General features: G+C 52.9%; 7 protein-coding genes across 9 annotated transcripts, besides 1 other annotated feature; 3 read left to right on the top strand and 4 right to left on the bottom strand.

Annotated features, from left to right (window-relative positions):
- Positions 1-656: 656 nt before the first annotated feature.
- EKO05_0002692 (uncharacterized protein) lies at positions 657-2,449 on the top strand (the record flags this gene model as incomplete). Of its 3 annotated transcripts, XM_038938115.1 has the most annotated exons (6): positions 657-897; positions 951-1,093; positions 1,146-1,359; positions 1,408-1,802; positions 1,861-2,101; positions 2,151-2,449. In XM_038938115.1, the coding sequence occupies 6 exons, from the start codon at positions 657-659 to the stop codon at positions 2,447-2,449; spliced, it is 1,533 nt and encodes a 510-aa protein (XP_038801283.1). The 3 variants fall into 3 exon arrangements, with proteins under 3 accessions (XP_038801283.1, XP_059491949.1, XP_059491950.1); XM_059635966.1 differs by having other exon boundaries at positions 1,408-1,693; positions 1,861-2,449; XM_059635967.1 differs by having other exon boundaries at positions 1,408-2,449.
- A 241-nt stretch (positions 2,450-2,690) lies between these two features.
- EKO05_0002691 (uncharacterized protein) lies at positions 2,691-3,512 on the top strand (the record flags this gene model as incomplete). Its single annotated transcript, XM_038945116.1, has 1 exon — positions 2,691-3,512. The coding sequence occupies one exon, from the start codon at positions 2,691-2,693 to the stop codon at positions 3,510-3,512; it is 822 nt and encodes a 273-aa protein (XP_038801282.1).
- Positions 3,513-3,906: 394 nt separating this feature from the next.
- Positions 3,907-4,326, bottom strand: EKO05_0002690 (RBR-type E3 ubiquitin transferase; the record flags this gene model as incomplete). Its single annotated transcript, XM_038945115.1, has 1 exon — positions 3,907-4,326. The coding sequence occupies one exon, from the start codon at positions 4,324-4,326 to the stop codon at positions 3,907-3,909; it is 420 nt and encodes a 139-aa protein (XP_038801281.1).
- Positions 3,932-3,968: a tandem repeat.
- Positions 4,327-4,630: 304 nt separating the features above from the next.
- EKO05_0002689 (RBR-type E3 ubiquitin transferase) lies at positions 4,631-5,068 on the bottom strand (the record flags this gene model as incomplete). Its single annotated transcript, XM_038945114.1, has 1 exon — positions 4,631-5,068. One exon carries the CDS (start codon positions 5,066-5,068, stop codon positions 4,631-4,633), a length of 438 nt encoding a protein of 145 aa, XP_038801280.1.
- A 3,366-nt stretch (positions 5,069-8,434) lies between these two features.
- EKO05_0002688 (uncharacterized protein) lies at positions 8,435-9,065 on the bottom strand (the record flags this gene model as incomplete). The annotated part of the gene is made up of 2 exons (XM_038937672.2): positions 8,435-8,662; positions 8,799-9,065. The coding sequence occupies 2 exons, from the start codon at positions 9,063-9,065 to the stop codon at positions 8,435-8,437; spliced, it is 495 nt and encodes a 164-aa protein (XP_038801279.2).
- A 3,450-nt stretch (positions 9,066-12,515) lies between these two features.
- Positions 12,516-13,495, bottom strand: EKO05_0002687 (uncharacterized protein; the record flags this gene model as incomplete). The annotated part of the gene is made up of 6 exons (XM_059635965.1): positions 13,490-13,495; positions 12,967-13,378; positions 12,846-12,893; positions 12,760-12,792; positions 12,618-12,701; positions 12,516-12,560 (listed from the first exon to the last, which is right to left on the bottom strand). Exons 1-6 carry the CDS (start codon positions 13,492-13,494, stop codon positions 12,516-12,518), a joined length of 627 nt encoding a protein of 208 aa, XP_059491948.1. The 5' UTR covers position 13,495.
- Positions 13,496-15,900: 2,405 nt separating this feature from the next.
- On the top strand, positions 15,901-16,907 carry EKO05_0002686 (uncharacterized protein; the record flags this gene model as incomplete). The annotated part of the gene is made up of 2 exons (XM_038938065.1): positions 15,901-16,026; positions 16,077-16,907. The coding sequence occupies 2 exons, from the start codon at positions 15,901-15,903 to the stop codon at positions 16,905-16,907; spliced, it is 957 nt and encodes a 318-aa protein (XP_038801277.1).
- Between the last annotated feature and the right edge of the window lie 503 nt (positions 16,908-17,410).

Here is a 17,410-nt window from a genome sequence, read left to right as displayed (position 1 = left end):
CGAAGGGTCTACTGCGGCTGTAGTCTAGGCCCTTGGCTGTTCGCTTCTCGGTTCAAAACTGCCGCGCGTAAACCGGCCCCTCCTAGCCTGATCTTCGAAATATAGTGAACATCTGGGGGAAAGCGACGGGCTCAACTTGTAGGCAGAGCGAGCAGGTACCTCAAAAAAATATCCCGGAGCGCCGCCACCTTCCGTTCATCCACAGACATCACTTACCTGGATGTCCGAGTGTCATGCTTTGTTTGTTACAGTGTCAGGGTCATACGTCCTCCAGCCCTGTTCCTTGCTTCATGCATTTCGCCTATAGTGTTGCGCACTGACAGGCTTATCCGATCCAGGGTTCTCAAATAGCGCTCCTTAGGATCGAGGATCTAAAGCGAGTCTTCAGCTTTCAATTGGTCAGAGCAACAAGGAAGGTCTACTAATGTGGAGCCGTCCAACGTTTGTCGCCGAGGGCATCTTTGAGTGAGCCGAAACAAGGTCACATGTTAGGGGGTCGAGCCACTGCTGCTGCAGAAGTTAATCAAGGATTGCAGGAGGAAGTCGGGCTTGAGGCGGGATTGTAAGCCGAGAGCATTGCCAGCAGTCCCCAATACCATGTCGCTATTCAATTGTTTTCCAAGAACCTCAACCAGGCTACTAGTCTGGCTGTGAGGATGGAAACTATTTGTCGATGCTACTCTACTTATCATGCCGATGGCACAAAGTCTCGATTTGGCAGGAGGCGGATTGAAGAGCGAACGAACACGGGCTCACGATCTACGGAGGGTTTAGGTTGCGTTGTCAGGTCAAGGCGCGTGAATCGAAAGATAGACATAGCTCTACTACCGTTCCTATCAGTTTTATACCTGTTCAATGGGTTGGACCGGTCGAATGTTGGGAACGCTGAGACACAAGGTATGCTCTGTGCGACTTCTATGGATGGATCAATCAACGCTGATTTGTTCCAGGATTCAGTACCGAGGTTGGAGCCGTGACCGACGACCTCAACCTAGCCGTATCGCTCTTCTTTGTTACTTTCGTACTGCTACAACCGCCGTCAGCTGCTGTAGGGATATGGCTCGGAGCAAAACATTGGATTGCCGTGATGATGGTATGTCTGAATCTCACAATCATGCTCACCTTCTAACGAGATCGTGGAGCAGCTCGGTTGGGGGACATCGACTCTAGCGCATGCTTTCATTCGCGGACGCCCATCTCTGATCACCCTGAGGCTAATGGTCGGCGCGTTTGAAGCGGGCTTCTTCCCCACCGCTGTATCCTACCTTTCGACCTTCTACTGTAGGTACGACCTTGGGGTACGCATTGCTCTCTTCTACGGCCAATACGCCATCGCAGGCGCTTTCTCCAGTACTATTGGTAGGCGCAAACACACAAATCGTGAAAAAGATCTGCTAACGTCTACAGCCTATGCTGTCTTCCACATCGACGGTACTGCACTATACAATTGGCAATATCTCTTCATCATTGAAGGCGGTCTCACTATATTGTTAGGTATAGCTGCCTGGTTCTGGCTTCCTCATGGCCCAGAGAATGCGTGGTTTCTGAGTACGGACGATCGACAGTTCGCCACCGAGCGCATTCTCCACGACAATGCTAGCTGCGTGCCTCAGAATTGCCCACGCGATACGACCAAGAAACAGAGGCTTTCGAAGAGGGACGTGAAAGAAACGGTCACAGACTGGAAGTTGTGGTACGTTCTGCTATTCAACATCTGCGCGAGTGTGCCTGGCCAAGCTTTCTCTGTCTTCTTGCCCTTGGTCGTGCAAGGGTTGGGATACTCTTCCCTTCGAGCAAATTTGGTACATCGATATTCTTCTACACATCGATACAGTCAGAGGTGCTAATAATCGAATGAAGATGTCCGTACCGCCGTACTTGTGCGGAGCAACGACGCTATACCTTTTCGCTCTCAGCTCGGACTATCACAAAGAACGGGGTTACCACATCATCGGGGGAATCATCATTGCACTGATAGGCCTCATTATAACCACGAATACTCCCTCAACGGGCACAAAGTATGCTGGGTTATGCATCCTGCTTTCCGGAAGCTACATTCATGGGCCACTCACAACAGCCTGGCTGAGCGGAAACACACCTGGTACGTCACGTAAGCGAGGAACACGTAGAACAGCATCTGAATTGAATAGAGCCCGGCAAACGCTCTCTCGTTCTCGGCGTCAATGGCTTTGGCAATCTCGCTGGAGTGATTGGTAGCCAACTCTACAAACAGAAATACGCGCCAGGATTTCTAATCCCGTTCTACGTCACGCTCGGTTTCGTCGCAATGGCTTTGTTAGGATATGTTTCATACAGATATGCGCTGCAGGCTGTGAACATGAGAAGGTCAAATATACTCGCAGGCAAAGACACGGTACAGGTCGAGGCGGAACAAACAGACGATACACGTTACGCTGATCGCAAGTGGACTTTCACATACGGTCTCTGACGGGTAAACATCGTTCGAGACGACGCTGATCAACGCGTGCATATCGCGTTTGCCGCGCGTCAGTATCGTAATGGCTCAAAGGGTCCCTTGCTCGGGTTGTGCGGAATCATCTCCGATCATCCGCTGTGTCATTGAAGGAACACAAACAGAACAGCTCCATTCCTCAATACTTCCTTCCATTCACTCAAACAACAATCTTTGCATGTTCCAGACTGTTGCCTACTGAGCCAGAATACTCACAATGCCCATCTCAGCAGAACACGCACCAAAAGCCGCATTCTTCCGTGCGACAAGCCTATGTGCTGTGCGCGGCCTACAACTGACCCGTGTACCATGGCTAGATCGGTTGGGGTTCCAGGCATCGCACCACATCACTGCAATGCTGCGACCCTTCACAGCAGGGACCTTCAGTCACGCAGAAACCTACAATATGGTGACAAATGCGCTTTATCTCGGCAACAGCCCAAGTTACTCCGATGACCTACGATTGTTTGTGGTCTTTCCTCGTCTAGAAGCAGATATACGAAACAACAGCAGACTCCTAGCCTGTTTCTGGCAAAAATGCATGCTGCCAGCCATCGATGCTATACACTCGCCTCATAGACTAAGCGAACAGAATTGTGACGGTATGGACTATATCAGCCACGTCCCAAAAGACGAGATGGAGTTCCTAGATGAGAGCCTTGCCACTTTTGGTTTACATACCCCGAACCAACGTCACGATAGCGCGCAACTCCTTTCTTTGGACCAAGCGTGGGAAGGCATCGAACAGACTGCAGCGAGCCACGAAGACCTTCAAAGTCTACGAGACACATTTCTCATCGTTTCCTGGGAAGCGCCTGCGGTGTCGGTAGGAATGTGGGAAGCCGCATCTTTCGAACGATTCCTGAACCCGGATTTTATCGATCAAAGATGCGGAAAAGTCGTATACGAGAAGATGCGCGAAGAACGGCCGGCTCTGCAGACTCACATGCGAACGGTATCGAGAAAGAGATCGGCAACATTGACGCAGTTGGAAGAAAAGCCCGATCCGAAAAGAACACAGAGCATGGACATGAATTAGCAGTGAGAGCCTTGTCAAGCTCTTGCTCCAATTCAGGCTATCAAAGATGTTTCAAGGATTTATAGACCATACACTTCAGCTGAAATTTCACCCACTCTCGGCAGCCTCCAAACTTGCAAACCAGATGTCCGCACTCATGGTTACGCGCATCTTCGAATCCATTCCATCGACTTCCCATACCCTGATCATCGTTCGTCACCTTCGCCGTTCTTGCCCTCCCGTAACCGTCGGTAGCACCACGAGCCCACCTCATTGAAATGGCCGTACGGAAGATACGGATCCAGGAAAGCCGGACAAAGATAGCAGAAGTGGGCGCGGCACTGCATGCAAGTCATATGGTTGCAAGCTTCCGACTTCTGGACCAGGGCTCGCATTTGGGGCACTTGGTGGTGCTCTATCTTATGTATTCGAGAAACGCTTCCTCCTCCTCCTCCTCCTCCTCCTCCTCCTCCTCCTGTACCCTGATCTGGCACTTGGGTTTCATCGCAGGTTGTGCGCGGCAGTCATAGAAATCGCCGTTCCAGCTGCGTCTGCAGCGTCGGCAGAAGGCGTACTCACATTCTTCGCAGATGCGGACTCGGTCGGCGAGGAACCTTCGTGCTGTCGCTTGTTCGTCTCTGCCAGCTGTGGTTTTCCCTGGCTCTTTCTCGGGCGTTGGCACGACGTCGTCTTCGAGCACTACGCCCATTTCCCCCCAACGGCACACTCGGTTTCGGATAATGGTTCTCTTTTGCAGCACCCTGGCACCATTTCTGTGGGCATCATAGCGTTGATTTGTCGATTTCAAGCTTTCTCTTCCGCTTGAGGTTGACATAGCGCTGGACGGCAGACCGTCTGATCGGGACGCGCAGAAGCTCACGGGGAGTGATGAGCCGCGCCATCTTTGTGTGCGTTGTGCTTTCGTCACCAAATTTCATGCCGTAATCGTATGCTAGACACTTAATGTGGTCGATGTTACCGGTCAAGATGGCGTTATTGAAGTAACCCTAAAGGCACTCGATGCAGAAGACATGTCCACATGCTACCATCTGGTGGCACAAGAGTCGTCTCTTGGGATCTAGGCAGATGTCACCTTCATATGTGCTCTTCTCAAATGCCCGTTTCTCTGCGTCCCGATATCAGTCGAGCAGCTGAGGCAACAGGTCATCAACTACGTCCAGGCACTCGAGACCAAAGGCCAGCTCAGCACATTCTTGTATGTAATTGATGTAGGCGTACAGAATCTCAGCGTGCCCGTATTCCTCCCACAAAGTGAAGAACACCGCCTGAAGATCCTGGATCTCTCCATCCGGTAGCCAGCAACTCTTCAGCTGTACGCGGTGCGCGGTAGCGGTTGGATAATTTTCTGGAAAGTCGAAGCACACGCGGATTGGTGGGAGCTGGGAGATTCCGTGTTCCTCCTTTCCTTGTCCAGTACGAAACAGCTGTAGCGGAGTCTGAAGCGCTACCGGTATCTCGATGTACCCAGAATAGCCTTTTTGAACAACTAGATTATCGGCACAGATGGCTCCAAGTGTTTCAAGCTCAGCCGCGCGTTCGTTCCCAACCTCCGTCATGATCACGAGCAATAGGCGTTTCCCACGAGGTGGGCGCGTTTGCGGGAGTTCAGCCTAGGCAGCAGCTTTGCGGTTTTACGTCCTTCCAATGGCCGCTCCGCCAGCAAACGTCTCTCTCTAACTGAAATCTGCTACTTGGCGGTTATCTGCGCCCTTCCCGTCCTTCGCAGCGCGGGTTTGTAACCTTGGCACTCGGTACGTGTGTAGCACCTAGCAATTTGGGACATTTGCGCCGTGGTTCCTCTGTAGCACGCGTGAGTCACAGACGAGGCTCTCATCCACGACTACGTGTCTTTCGAACCTTACACTATGGATTCTCGTTAGGTGGGCGTTCATGCTGTATCTGTCTATCTGGGTTTCTTGATAACGCACATGTCAATGTGGGATTGTCTTTCGTTGACTTACACACTCGACTATCGTGCTTTGCCGCCTGAGCAACTTCGGAATCTCAAATGCATCGGTGTTCAGCCTGGGAAATCAAGGTCTGCTGTTCTGCAACTATCGTGCTTTGAGTGAGTCACTCTGGGAAGTCATATCGGGAGTGTCCTTGGCTCCTGTTGGTTCGCTGCGGGACTCAAAGGAGACAGTTTTTTGTGTTTTTTTTTACCTTTTTTTGGATTGGGGAGTTTGAGAGGAAGAACGTGTGGGTAAACAAGATCTGAAGACATTCAGCGTATTTTCACAATGGATCTGCCTACTATCGACCGTGTCGCTTAGTCAATCGGGACCACATTCAGTGACTGTCCATGTGTTCCACTGGTGAAATTGGATTAAGCTCGTCTTACGAGCTGTTGTGTTAAGGAGTGCGAGTCTTCAAACACAGCAAGCCCCCTTGTCGACTTCTCGGTTCTTTCACTGAAGCCATGATGTGAGGCTTCGTCTATTGCAGGATCGATCGGGGCTAACAACCAAATTGTAAACGCTCTCTCCCGTTGTCTCATTGGCATTCCGAGACCCGACTCTGAGGATTACTCAACACCCGTGAAGAGATACCTGATTGGACGGAAGCTGCCTCACTGCCTCGATTTGCTTCACTTCTGTGGAAGGGAAGGTCTTGGACCACGCAATACTGTTGCTTTGCAAAAACGGCTGGTGCTTATGCGTTCTTGGAGTCTGACATGGCCAGTGAATACTTGGGCCTCGAAGGTGGTGACGATGATCGAATCATCAAGCGTCTTTGAGAAACAGGCGCGTTTGCTGACAGTGACATGAACTGCACATGATTCTCGCTAGCTGGGGTGTTCCTCGTCGCGTGAGTACACTGCCTTGTTGGGCTCTTGAGGCTCTTGATCGACAGCGACCCAGTAGCCAGCAAAGTCTAAATCTTCGTCCTAGTACGATTTATGCGTCATTGGAGGCGCTTCAACACGTGGATTGTTCTTTATTGCCGACTTATCGCAGGGGCATATCGCTACCACCGGGCCGACTTCACCCAGTCCGCGACAGAGTTGATCTAGGACATGTGCCCCAATCGGACAACGCGATTGCAACCCTCTCCGCATCAGGGCAACGCGATGCTCCTCCATGGCGCCACTTGACAGCTGTCGGGAAGCTTTCTGCGCGCTCGCCTCCCAATCACACCAGTGGGGCACTCTCTTCGCCTACTCAATAACGTTGTGTGTGGCACGTTAGAAGCAGAAATCTAGTGGCGATGTTGATCAATATATTGAAACGATGAAGATCATTACGGAAGCTTTCATCGACGGTGGATCCGTTAGGGCCGCGACGGCGAACCCGTAAAGCGTGTGGCACATTTTGACGAGCTTTGTGTGTGTGTTATAGCTATAGCACGCAAGGATAGTCCATACAGTGCACTGACGACGAACGCGAACAGGCAAGCGCACGCGCCGACGAGCTCCGAGCGGGGAACACTTTGGAAACCGGGATTGATTAATATCAACTAGCTGGATATCGTCCTAGCCGTTCTAGCCAGCAATTCGAGCACACTGCAGTTTGATATCGCGCCCGGTTTGCCTGCCTGAGGCACCAACCACCGCAGACTCGAGTTTCGAAGAAGGATCCCAGACTGGCGGTCACACTATGAGGAGAATCGGACAGATATATACGCGAGATAGCAGTTTGGTCAATCGGTTGATCGGTTTCAAACAGCAATCTCAATCAACTACTAAATCTACAAGACCTACATACAGCTACCTCATGCCTAGTCTACAGTCCAGCAGTAGAATTCTCGCCACCTAAAGCAGCCACCAAGCTCAAACATCTACCTCTCACCTCTCCAAACCCACACCCAAGCATCTCGTGCCGAACCACCACCTGCCCATCATCACCGAGCAGCCCCCGAGTCGTTGATATCTGTACTATACGCAGTTCAAGAAGCGGGGGATGCCCTACTTGCGCGTCTCATGATGCGGTTCGCGAGTTTCAGATACCGATCTGCGATGAATAGTTCGCAACGGTCCGCGTCTCACGCCGACCGACAAGCCCTGCGACCGTTGGCAAGCGGTCCAACGGCGCCTGACCGAATAGCCCAATATGCATAAAGTGACGACAGACCACCAGTGCTGGGCTGGGTAGTTGCGGCTTGTGACCGAGGCCAAGACACGAGGAAATGCAGGAGAAAATGAGGCTCCCAGTCTAGGTCATCTTGAATACCGTAGCGGTAGGAGACGTTCTGTTTGCCAGGCAAAAAATATTAAATTGGGAGTATTACAAGGGTACTTGAAGTCTACAAGTAGAAAGAAAGGTTCTAGCGAGTGTGATGCAAGTGGTCAGATGACCATCTTGCTGGGGGTATAGGTACACAAGGAAATCTGTAATGTAATGCCGCTGATGACGTGTATAGTGGGAGAGTCCGAGTATGGGTACGGGTATGGATGTAACAAATATGAAACGCGAAACCTGCTGTTGAAGCCTGCCATCGGCCGTGGATATCTCTCTGCCAATTTGTGTTTTTCGGCCCAAACTTTGCTGCCTCACATCTGTCGCCAGTTGCTGGCGGCAAGATAGGTTGCGGGCACACAAAATAATGCCAACTTTTTGATGTCTTTGTGTATCTTCCACATCAATGCCACTCCAAAAGCTTCCCTAACTTTATGCGCATAAACCTAAACAACGCTGCAAGCCATGGTATAACCGAAAGATGTGTCGGAAGTATCGCAATGGCTCCGAGAAGCTTCGATCCGAGAACGTAGTAGGTGCACTACTATTGTGCTCGAAGGGTATACTGCTGTGTAGGTATCGTGTACGTCGTGAAGCGAACAAAGGATGATTAGAAAATTGTCGATGAAGTTTGGCAAATGCTCTCCCCTATTCCAAGTTAACTCGTTGCGGCCAGCGCAAACTCAACATCCACCTCTTGTGATATTTGAAGCCTCATGCGCTGAGGCCTTCAAAGTGGTCGGCCAGTCACTGGTAGCTTGCGCTCGGATCGCCAGTGTCTCCGTGCATCTCACTCTGAGCATACGCGCTCTGCTGCTGGTGTTCTCGCTCCTCCTCCTGCTCCGTTTCAATTGCTTTCAACTCCTCTGCCTTGTCTCTGCACGCAACAGGCGAAAAGCCAGCACCGACTTTTGACGAGATGATGCGCCAACGATCGTTTTCGTACTCTTGCATCGAAGTGCGCAGTTTTGCGACCTGCGGTTCCGGTTGTGGTTAGCATCTCCGTCTCCGCGCTGGGGTTGCAGGTACGACGTTGCGCGTTTCAGGACAAAACGAACGAGTTCATTGCGGGACAGGGCCTGGATGTTTGAAATACATGAAAGTCACTTACCATCTCATCTGTCCAGACTGTTGTCTTGGCTTTAAGCTTTGTGCAATATCGCACTTGCAGAGTGCCAGAGCTGCGACCTGGGAAAAAGTCGGCGATTTGCTTCCAGGTCAAGTTCTTCTTCTCTTTCAGATCCACGAGTAACTGGTCGTCTTCGGGCGTGAACTTGAGCTTGGGCCCGCGAGGCCGTGGCGCAGGTTGAGGCATACCCTGTGCGCCTACGACACTGGGAGGTCCATGAGGGATGGGGGAGGGCGGGGCACCCTCCATTTGCTGTCTCTTGCTGCGATGTGTGTTGGGGAGATGGTGGTGGTGCGTTGGAGGTAAAATGTGCTGTTGTTGATGCGGAGCTTGTGGAGGTGTGTATTGATGGAGGGAGTAACCCTGTTGTGAAGGGTGAGCGAGTGAGACGCTTCCTGTTGCTTGCCCGTATGGGTTCAGATGTTGCCCTAAGGAAGGTGGTTCCGATTGCAGCTGATGCTCCTGATGGCTGCGCTTGTGTCCGGCGGTTTGGTATGTCGGAGAGTAACGCACATCGTAGGAAGATGGTTGTTGGTGTGACATCTGGTGGTGGTGGCGTAGGAGGTGAGATTGATGTAGCGACGGGTGTGTCTCGATGTCTGTGTATGCGGGATGAGGGGCAACGCCAGCATGTTGGAGAGCATGAGACGGATGTGGCTGCAAGAAAGCGTGCTGGTATTCTGGAGGTAGGTTGTGGGAATGCAGTACATTTGAATGCTCGACGTTCGATGTCGGGACATGGTGGTCGTGTCCGGCATCGCCTGGCACGCTGTAGTCGAATAAGGCGCCTCGGTAGGGACTCGCCAGGGCTGCGATTACGCATGGAGACTACCAGAGCTAGCTTGCTCTGGCAGGCCGCCGCAGTGAGACCTGAGCCAGAAAAATAACGCCTAGGGTTCGTTGCCGGGTTGCCTCGAGGTACTTGTATCGCATGTGTTTACAATCTCTCCAACTGTTGTTACGTTGACAAATGTTGGAGCAGGAGGAGCCTCGAGGTAGATACCATGGACGTAACCTGATCGCGTGTCTTAAGTATCGGGATAGCGGGATATAGCCACTTAACACTAGAACAGCAACATGTTGCCGCTGGGACTGCTGCGTTATAAGCCGAATTTTGCGCCTGAAGGAGCGAAGGCATGAAGGCATGAAGGCATTTGGGCAGTTTGTCCCTTCAACAACCCTAGTCCTGTGCACTTGCCACACGGACGCAATGCCGAAGTACCAAAAGCTATGGGGCATCTCCACGAGACGGTCTCTGTTCCTGAATGGTACAGATTTAGCTGTGTAGGGAAGGCCCGAGAACAAATTCTACGTCAAGCACAATGCGGTGATCAATGACAGGAAAGGGGTCCCCGGTTCAAGATCTGGAAAGGTATCCTAAGTCATTTGCGCCAGTGTCATGCTGCTGGCTCGTGTGCTGAATGGCTGCTGATGCAGAATGCAGAAATTAGACTCTTTTGCCCCAGTCCCATTCGACGTTGATGGCAAGGCGTGTGGTCCAAGCCAACGTTGTGCTATTTCTGAAAGACCAGGACAGCAAGATCTCCAGCGCCGTTACAACATCCTCATGCATATCCACTGTATCCCAGTGCAGCGTGGTGGCCAGGAGATGCGCATTGAAGGTGTACGCAACGGGCTAGGATGCGCGCGTCAACACGACAGGGGAGATACCCAAAACGGTGACGCCACTAGCAAGACGATTTGTATGCGAGATTGAACGATGCGGACTTGATGAGAACGTGGAAGCCAGGCCCGCGGTCTGGGAAGCCTGGCGCGTGCCAGAGCTTGCGCCTGCTGGGTATATTGACAGCACCAACATCCGTGATCGGAGTTGTCACAGCTTGTCGCGCCATGTGCATCAACACTGAGCTGATTCATGCCTGGCAGTGCCTTACCCGTTGTGGGCCACTGTGGGCCGTCATGCTGCTTGCTGCCTTTGCTGTGCTTGGATCAGGGCAGCGCATGTGCTGGTAGGGGACGCTGGCTTGACGTAGCACCCGTCTGTACGCAGTGGGCTAGGCAGGCACTGGCTGGCCTCAGTCAGAGCTTTCTGTCGCATTGGCATGAGGCGGCCTGAGGATTGGCTTGTGCAAGTGCCGTTTCGAACTTATATGAAGGAACCTGGCCCTATATGCGGTTCAGCATCCCCGCAGAGCGAGGATCGACCGAGCCACAAGGAGATCCCTATCGCTGCCGACCAACGCACGAGCGCGCACGACAGAACTGGCGGGCGTACGGAGAGGAACACGCAAAATGTGGCGGCAAAATGTGCATGGAGCAACGTTTGTTGTTGTATTTGCAATATTGATAGGCAGTCTGATGTTGGGGCTCAAGGGTAGTGGGGCGGCGAAAATGTGCTGGCGAATTGAACGAATGCTGGGTTCGGAAGACCCTCACGGCTCGATAGCGACAGCTTGGCATTGCAAGGTCGTTTAGGGCGGCTGCGATCTGCCCACATCCCCGAGGCGCGCATTTGACTCATCTCGCAGGCGGCAGGAGATGAAGTCGCAATGCGGACGGCATCACAGACCCTTCTTCAGACGGTGTCGCTCGGACGGGAACCGACATGCATACGCCAAACAGCAAACCTCTACACCACCTCAAAACGTGACCAATACGCGAATGCACACCAGCGGAGACCTGCCAGGTTCTCCTTACCAGGGCAGCCACTGTTATGACCTCACATTGCTGGATTGAGGACTTGTGAGGCCTCAAAGTTGGTCGATGCTGTCTGCCAACTCCAGCGACGTTTGACACACTGCCAGTATTAGCCATTTAGGCTGATCGTAGGATCACACATCGGCCAGACCGGCCAACTTTCGAGTCTATGCGCTCCACTGTACTCAATCAACACCTTAGAAAGCTCGCAATGGGCCCTCTGCTGCCTGTGCCCTCCTGGTACGCGACGCGTGTGTTGGAAGAATACAGCTTCAGCCAGTCGCCTTGAGCAACATTGCGCTCTATGCGATAAGAGAGCTGCGTCTTCCAGACAGCCTGCAGTTTGCTGGCAGGTGGACCGTGATGCTACCTCAGTCGCCGGTCAAGACATCAGGCCTGCCCTTGTCTGGACCACAAGGTGTTTGCTTCTAGCGATGCCGTTGCACAATGCCCCACAGGCGCAGACTTTCTGTTGGAGGGTCTGACTGCGTGAGATGGAAAACGACGCTGTGTTGTGGTCGAAGACGCGCCACACAAGCGGAAAGACGCAGGTACCACAGGCCAGTTGTTCGACCAGGTTGCGATCGGTTAGCGTCCGTACGGACACATGACACCGCTTCGGTAACGGCGAACCGTTGAAACATTGCTGCGAACTGCTGTCGACACCCGAAACAGCGGCTCTCGACATGAAACGGTGCTGCCACTACCTCTGCATCGGCATGTAGTCGATGCGGCTCTTGGTGTTATTCGGATCTTGCTACGTACGATCGACGAGGTCTTAGCAAGCAGCAAAGTCTTTCGATACTACAAACTTAGCACGCAGAAACAGTCGGAGATACGTGAACGAAGGAGGTGCCAAGTCGAGAAACAGCCGTTGTGTACCGCGCTGCCGATAGCCGTTACCAAGAGCTCCAACAAGGACAAAAGGACGTCGGAAACAGTTATGCGCGTGCACCGCTCGACCAGAATAGGGAACGCTGGTATCAAAAAGTGGGACTATTGCGCTGAAGCCGGGAAGATGCATACTGTGCTCAAGATGATTCAATATTTCCCTCCGAAATGCTCCTTCGCATACTGCTCGCAGGCCTATTTTCGTCAGTGGATGTACACTGAGTCTGTGGTATGGAAGGCATCGACACCTACTTTTGCGGGTTTGCCAACCTTCTGGCCGATGGCTTTCCACTTGTTGGCATCATACTCCTTGATCGCGGCAAGTAACGCTGCGCTCTGCTTACAGATCAGAATTCGTCTGCCGCAGCTATCGAGATGGCCTAGACAAACTCACTTCGTCCTCTGCAAACTCGGCGTAGTGCATATCCTGGGTCGTCTGGTCAGTGACGGCGGGTGAAACGGGCCGAATCCATTACACACTTTGTACCAATGCTTCTTTACACTCCCTTCTGTTCGCTGTGGGAAGGTCTGGAACAGCATGTTAGCAAGAGTGATGGACAGTGAAAGCCTCGAAGTTTTCAGGTCGACAAGCGTTGCACACCTTTGCGATCTCGCTCCAGCTGTTACCTGCATCTCTCATGTGCTTGAGTCTGAGCTCCTCTGCCGGTGTCCAGGGTGTGTTGGTTCGACTCTTCTTGACCTTTGGTTCTTGCGTAGCAGGTTCGGCCTGGTCTATCTGGCCCGGCGTCGCACTACTCTGCGCCTCTCCACCACTGGTTGCGTCTGCCATGGTGTTGGCGTGCTGGCCGGAGCTGATTGACTTGCGTTTCCTACTCCCAGACGTCGGAGATTGTGGTTTTGACGCAGTCATGGAGGTTGTATTATTTCCCTGAGTAGTAGGCACTGTATGCGCTAAGTCGGGTGGCTCGGTTGCTGAAGGATGATGTGAGGTCTGGGGCTGAACTGGCGTGGTCGGTGACGGTCTGGAGTGACGTTTGCTAGCTGGCGAGGAGCTGTGGTGTGGAGTAGCTAAGGTCAGCGCGTATGAAGGCGATGGTGGACTTGAGCTTGAACAAGGAAAGAAGCAAGAGACGACCTCGTGTGCAAGCGTAAGAGCGACTCACGACATGTTTGCGCACGGGTGCGTCTTGCGTCGCCGTCGGTCAGATCAAGACGCGAGGCTTCTTCACTGGTCAGATGGAGTGCGTCTGTAGAGCGTGGTGTCATGCTCGTATATGGCCAGGTCCAGGTTCGGGTCCAGGTCCAGGCTCAGCACCGTGTCTAGAGGGTACAACGGCGAGTGCGGACGTGATGGAGCATGATGGTATCCAAGTAAGCAGATCGCCGGCCGGTGCAAGTGTTGATCAAGTACAGGGGATACAAGAAGGGTCAGGTTTGCAGGCAGGCGAGCGAATAGGCACAGTGGAGTGGCATCAGACGAGAGGACAGCTGGGGTGCCGTAAGGCTAATCAGCAAAGTACCAGCGGGGCCGCCCACTCAACGTGTAGAGTCGAGTAGAGATACGTCCGTTGTTGCCAGAGACATGTGGGAGTGCCCGTATCGGTACGTAGGTGAGCTGCAGCGGAGAAGCGGGGTAGCCGCCTTCTTGACAGGCCGCGATGAGTGGGTGGCTTCAGAGCTGCGGGCTCAGCGAGACGAGGCCGAAGAAGGCGGGGAAACTGCAGCCAGCGCGTGACATGTTCATGCATCTCCCGCTGCTGTGAGTGCTGCAGAACGCCGCCGATCGAGCTATGACGAGCTTCGACTAGACATAGTCATACGTGCTGGGCCAAGGTAGCGAGATACGGCCGGTCGATATTGTGAAAACGCTGGGCGTCTTCGTGACTGTCATTTGATGGCGAATGGGTAGCAAGGCGTGATTTGGTTCTCTTGTATGATGTGTGAAGATTCAAGAGGCGGTAGACACCAAAAGTGGATGGAGAATGGATTGATGGTTGATCATGTGCGGGGTTGGTGTGTGGTGCGTGTGGTGCGTGCGCTAGCCTCCCCCGTTGCCGTCTTGCTCGCTCGTGCTTCGACATCGTCATCGGTCAAACAACACACAACACGGTGGAAGAAGCGTCAAGAACACACCCGTCGACCTCACGGTGAGCTCCCACGCCATCCAATGACGAACCCTCTAGTCATGCTTTGTAGCTGGTCGGGCCCTTCCACCAGCACTTGGCGCTGTTTGCTAGTCCCATGCCGTTCTCGTGGCTGCAGAGCGCTTGTCTTGCTTGACGACATTCGACAGCTGGGCGCGGGGAAGGTAGATTGACTCACTTGTTTCTCATTCTACCACCACGCGGAACGACATGATTGTGTCTTCGCAACGAAGCGCAATGCTCTTTCAGCGTAGCATCCTATGCCAAGCCAAACCCACCGAACCACCTGACGCAGCGTCAGTATCAGCCCAAGGGACCGCTCCGCAATAGCGGTGACCATTAAGCGCCAAGCGATATGGCCTGAAGACTGCCTGATCACGACGATGCTCTCGAGCGGAACACGGCATTTCCGAGCTCTTTCAAGTTTCTACTGTCTCACGACGTCAACAGTAGCCTGCTCTTCCACCGGCTTGTGGATTGGAGTGGCACGTGTAGGTTGCGCGGCCTTTTTCAGCTCTATGCACTCTACCAAGCAGCTGATGCCTCCTTGTCCACAAAGAAGTCGACTTGTGTTGGACTTCACACGCTGACTTACATCCCCTGCTAATGGGTTGGTTCCTCAGGCACCAAGGCTGCTAAACTGTGCACTGTTCTTCCCGCTACCTGTAATCGCGCGTTTTGAGTTAGCGCCCGCTGTTGGTATAGTCTGGGGTGGGTTTGTTTCCAGGCTCTCCAAACATTGTCAAACTTTTCGCTTCGCACACTTGCTGCACGACTTGCTCTCTGACATGCTCGGTTTTGAAACCGACCCCGTCCAACCCCGAAGCGTTCTTTGACATCATGCAATCCGCTCTAGAACGTCAGTGCACCAGGCGAGCGCATCGCCAAAGATCTTTGGTCCCTTCCTCTCCGGCTGCATCTGTCTCGGATCAGGGTTGCTCTACACTTTTTGGCTTCGAGCGCCAATGTCAACCGTGCCGGCGATCAGAAGCTTAGCTGCATGACTGACAGTTTGAAAACGTTGCCAACATCAGGACGAGCCACCGCAATCCACAATGATGCGCGGCTTAGGGAACGTCCCGTTTCTTGTCACTATCCAAACTCTATAACAAGTGTCGGGTGCCCCAAGTTTCGAGGCTTCAACCGCATCTGTTCAATCGGCATCAGCCTTTTGGTTTCCTTCTTAGCAGCCTTGTAATACTTTCTTTAACTCCCACCGGTTGGGCTGCACTACATTCCTTAATCGACATTGCTGAGCAATTACATTCGTGCATACCAATTCTCCCAGTAATACTTTCTTTCAGAGCCAGACTCGAAATCGAGGAACAGACCTCCCTAGCAGACACGATTCACGACTTTCAAATCTCGAAAACACAAACGTCTACCCACCAATTCATTCATCGATCTTAAGTCACATCGACATCCTCGCCATGCTTCACCACCAACCTCAGATCCTCTCCCCTCTCCCCGAGATGGGTCCCCAGGCTTCAAACACATCTGGCTTGCGTGCTCGTAAGATGTCTGCTGCTGGAAACAGATCATGGTCAGAAGAAGAGGTAAGAACCACTCCGGAGTCAACAACCACCACATTTCTAACAGACACCAGGAAAACTATCTGCTCCAGACTCGCATGCAGAAAATGCCCTACAAGCACATTGCTGCTCATCTGAAGAAGACCGAGCTCGCCTGCCGACTCCACTACCATCAGCTGTCGCACGGCAGCCACCGTCGTAGGCGCAGCGCATCCGTCTCGTCGACTGCTTCTTTCGGTTCCGTTGCCCAGTCTGTGTGCTCGACAGGGACTGAACACGATGACTTTTCGCAATCCTCCCGCCACGCTTCGCCAATGAGCTACACAGGCAGCTCCCATCACATCAGGTCGACTTCGCTCAACGCCTCTCCTGGTCGCAGCCAGCACAAGATTCTTCTTCCTAAGCCCCGCACGTTCACTCCCCAAGGTTCCCCTGAGCCTCACAACGGACTTCGTATCAACACGGAAGTTGCCCGTCAGCCACGGATTGTCGACACCGACCGACTTCGCGCTATTTATGAGGCTCGCCGCCAGCAGTTCTGGTCTACCGTCGCCGCCGATTATGGTGCGGATGTTTCACCTGCGCAGCTTGAGGAAATCTGGCGCAACAGCTCCAGATCAGTGCGCCCGCCCACTCCTGATGCCTCTCCTGATGGTAGCATTCTGCACAACCCGGTCTTCAAATCTTCGGTTCTTCCGTACGCGTCGCCCGCGCACAGTGAGCCCAAGCACTACAGCCCCATGAACATCAGCGCAGGCTCCGCACCCGAGCGCATGCCGTACATGCTCCCCATGCCCGTTCCTTCTTCGGGCCGCGCCCGTGCTGGTACCTGGAGCTCTGCGCCCAGAGACAACATGCCCATTGCCAGCCTCTTGACAGAGGACAAGAACCCCCGCCAGTTCTAACCACCTGGCAGCGAATCAACACAAAACCTACGACTTCTCACTTTCGCTCACTCTTATTATATGACATGTTGCTTTTCTATTTGTCTCCCACGAAGCTTTGTTTCACGTGCCGGAGCGAAGGTTTGACGGTTCTCAGTTCTTGCTATCGCACTGTGCGTAATGGGGTGGAAGAGAGGATTTTCTGTGCCGAGATAGCTAGCAAGCGTTTAAACAGCCATCGAGTACATTTCTTCAAACCAGCGCATTTCACGTTCACTTCTCATGACGATGTCGTGCTTTCCGCGTTTTCGCGTCACTTTCTCGTCTTCGGGTCCGCGCTTAGCGCGACGCCATTTTACCCACCCTTGCCAAATTTCACATGTTCTTAACAACCAACACCTCCAACTCCACCTCCACCAAGCGCCTCCAAGAGGTTTCGACAGCTGCTCACCCGCCCTCTGGTCAGCAGCCACAATGTAGTCGACCTTCTCAATCAAAGTGTTCGGATTCACACCTGCCTTTTC

This window comes from Ascochyta rabiei, chromosome 4 (genome assembly GCF_004011695.2).
Source record: "Ascochyta rabiei chromosome 4, complete sequence".
NCBI lineage: Eukaryota > Fungi > Ascomycota > Dothideomycetes > Pleosporales > Didymellaceae > Ascochyta > Ascochyta rabiei.
This window is presented reverse-complemented; position numbering and strand designations above follow the sequence as displayed.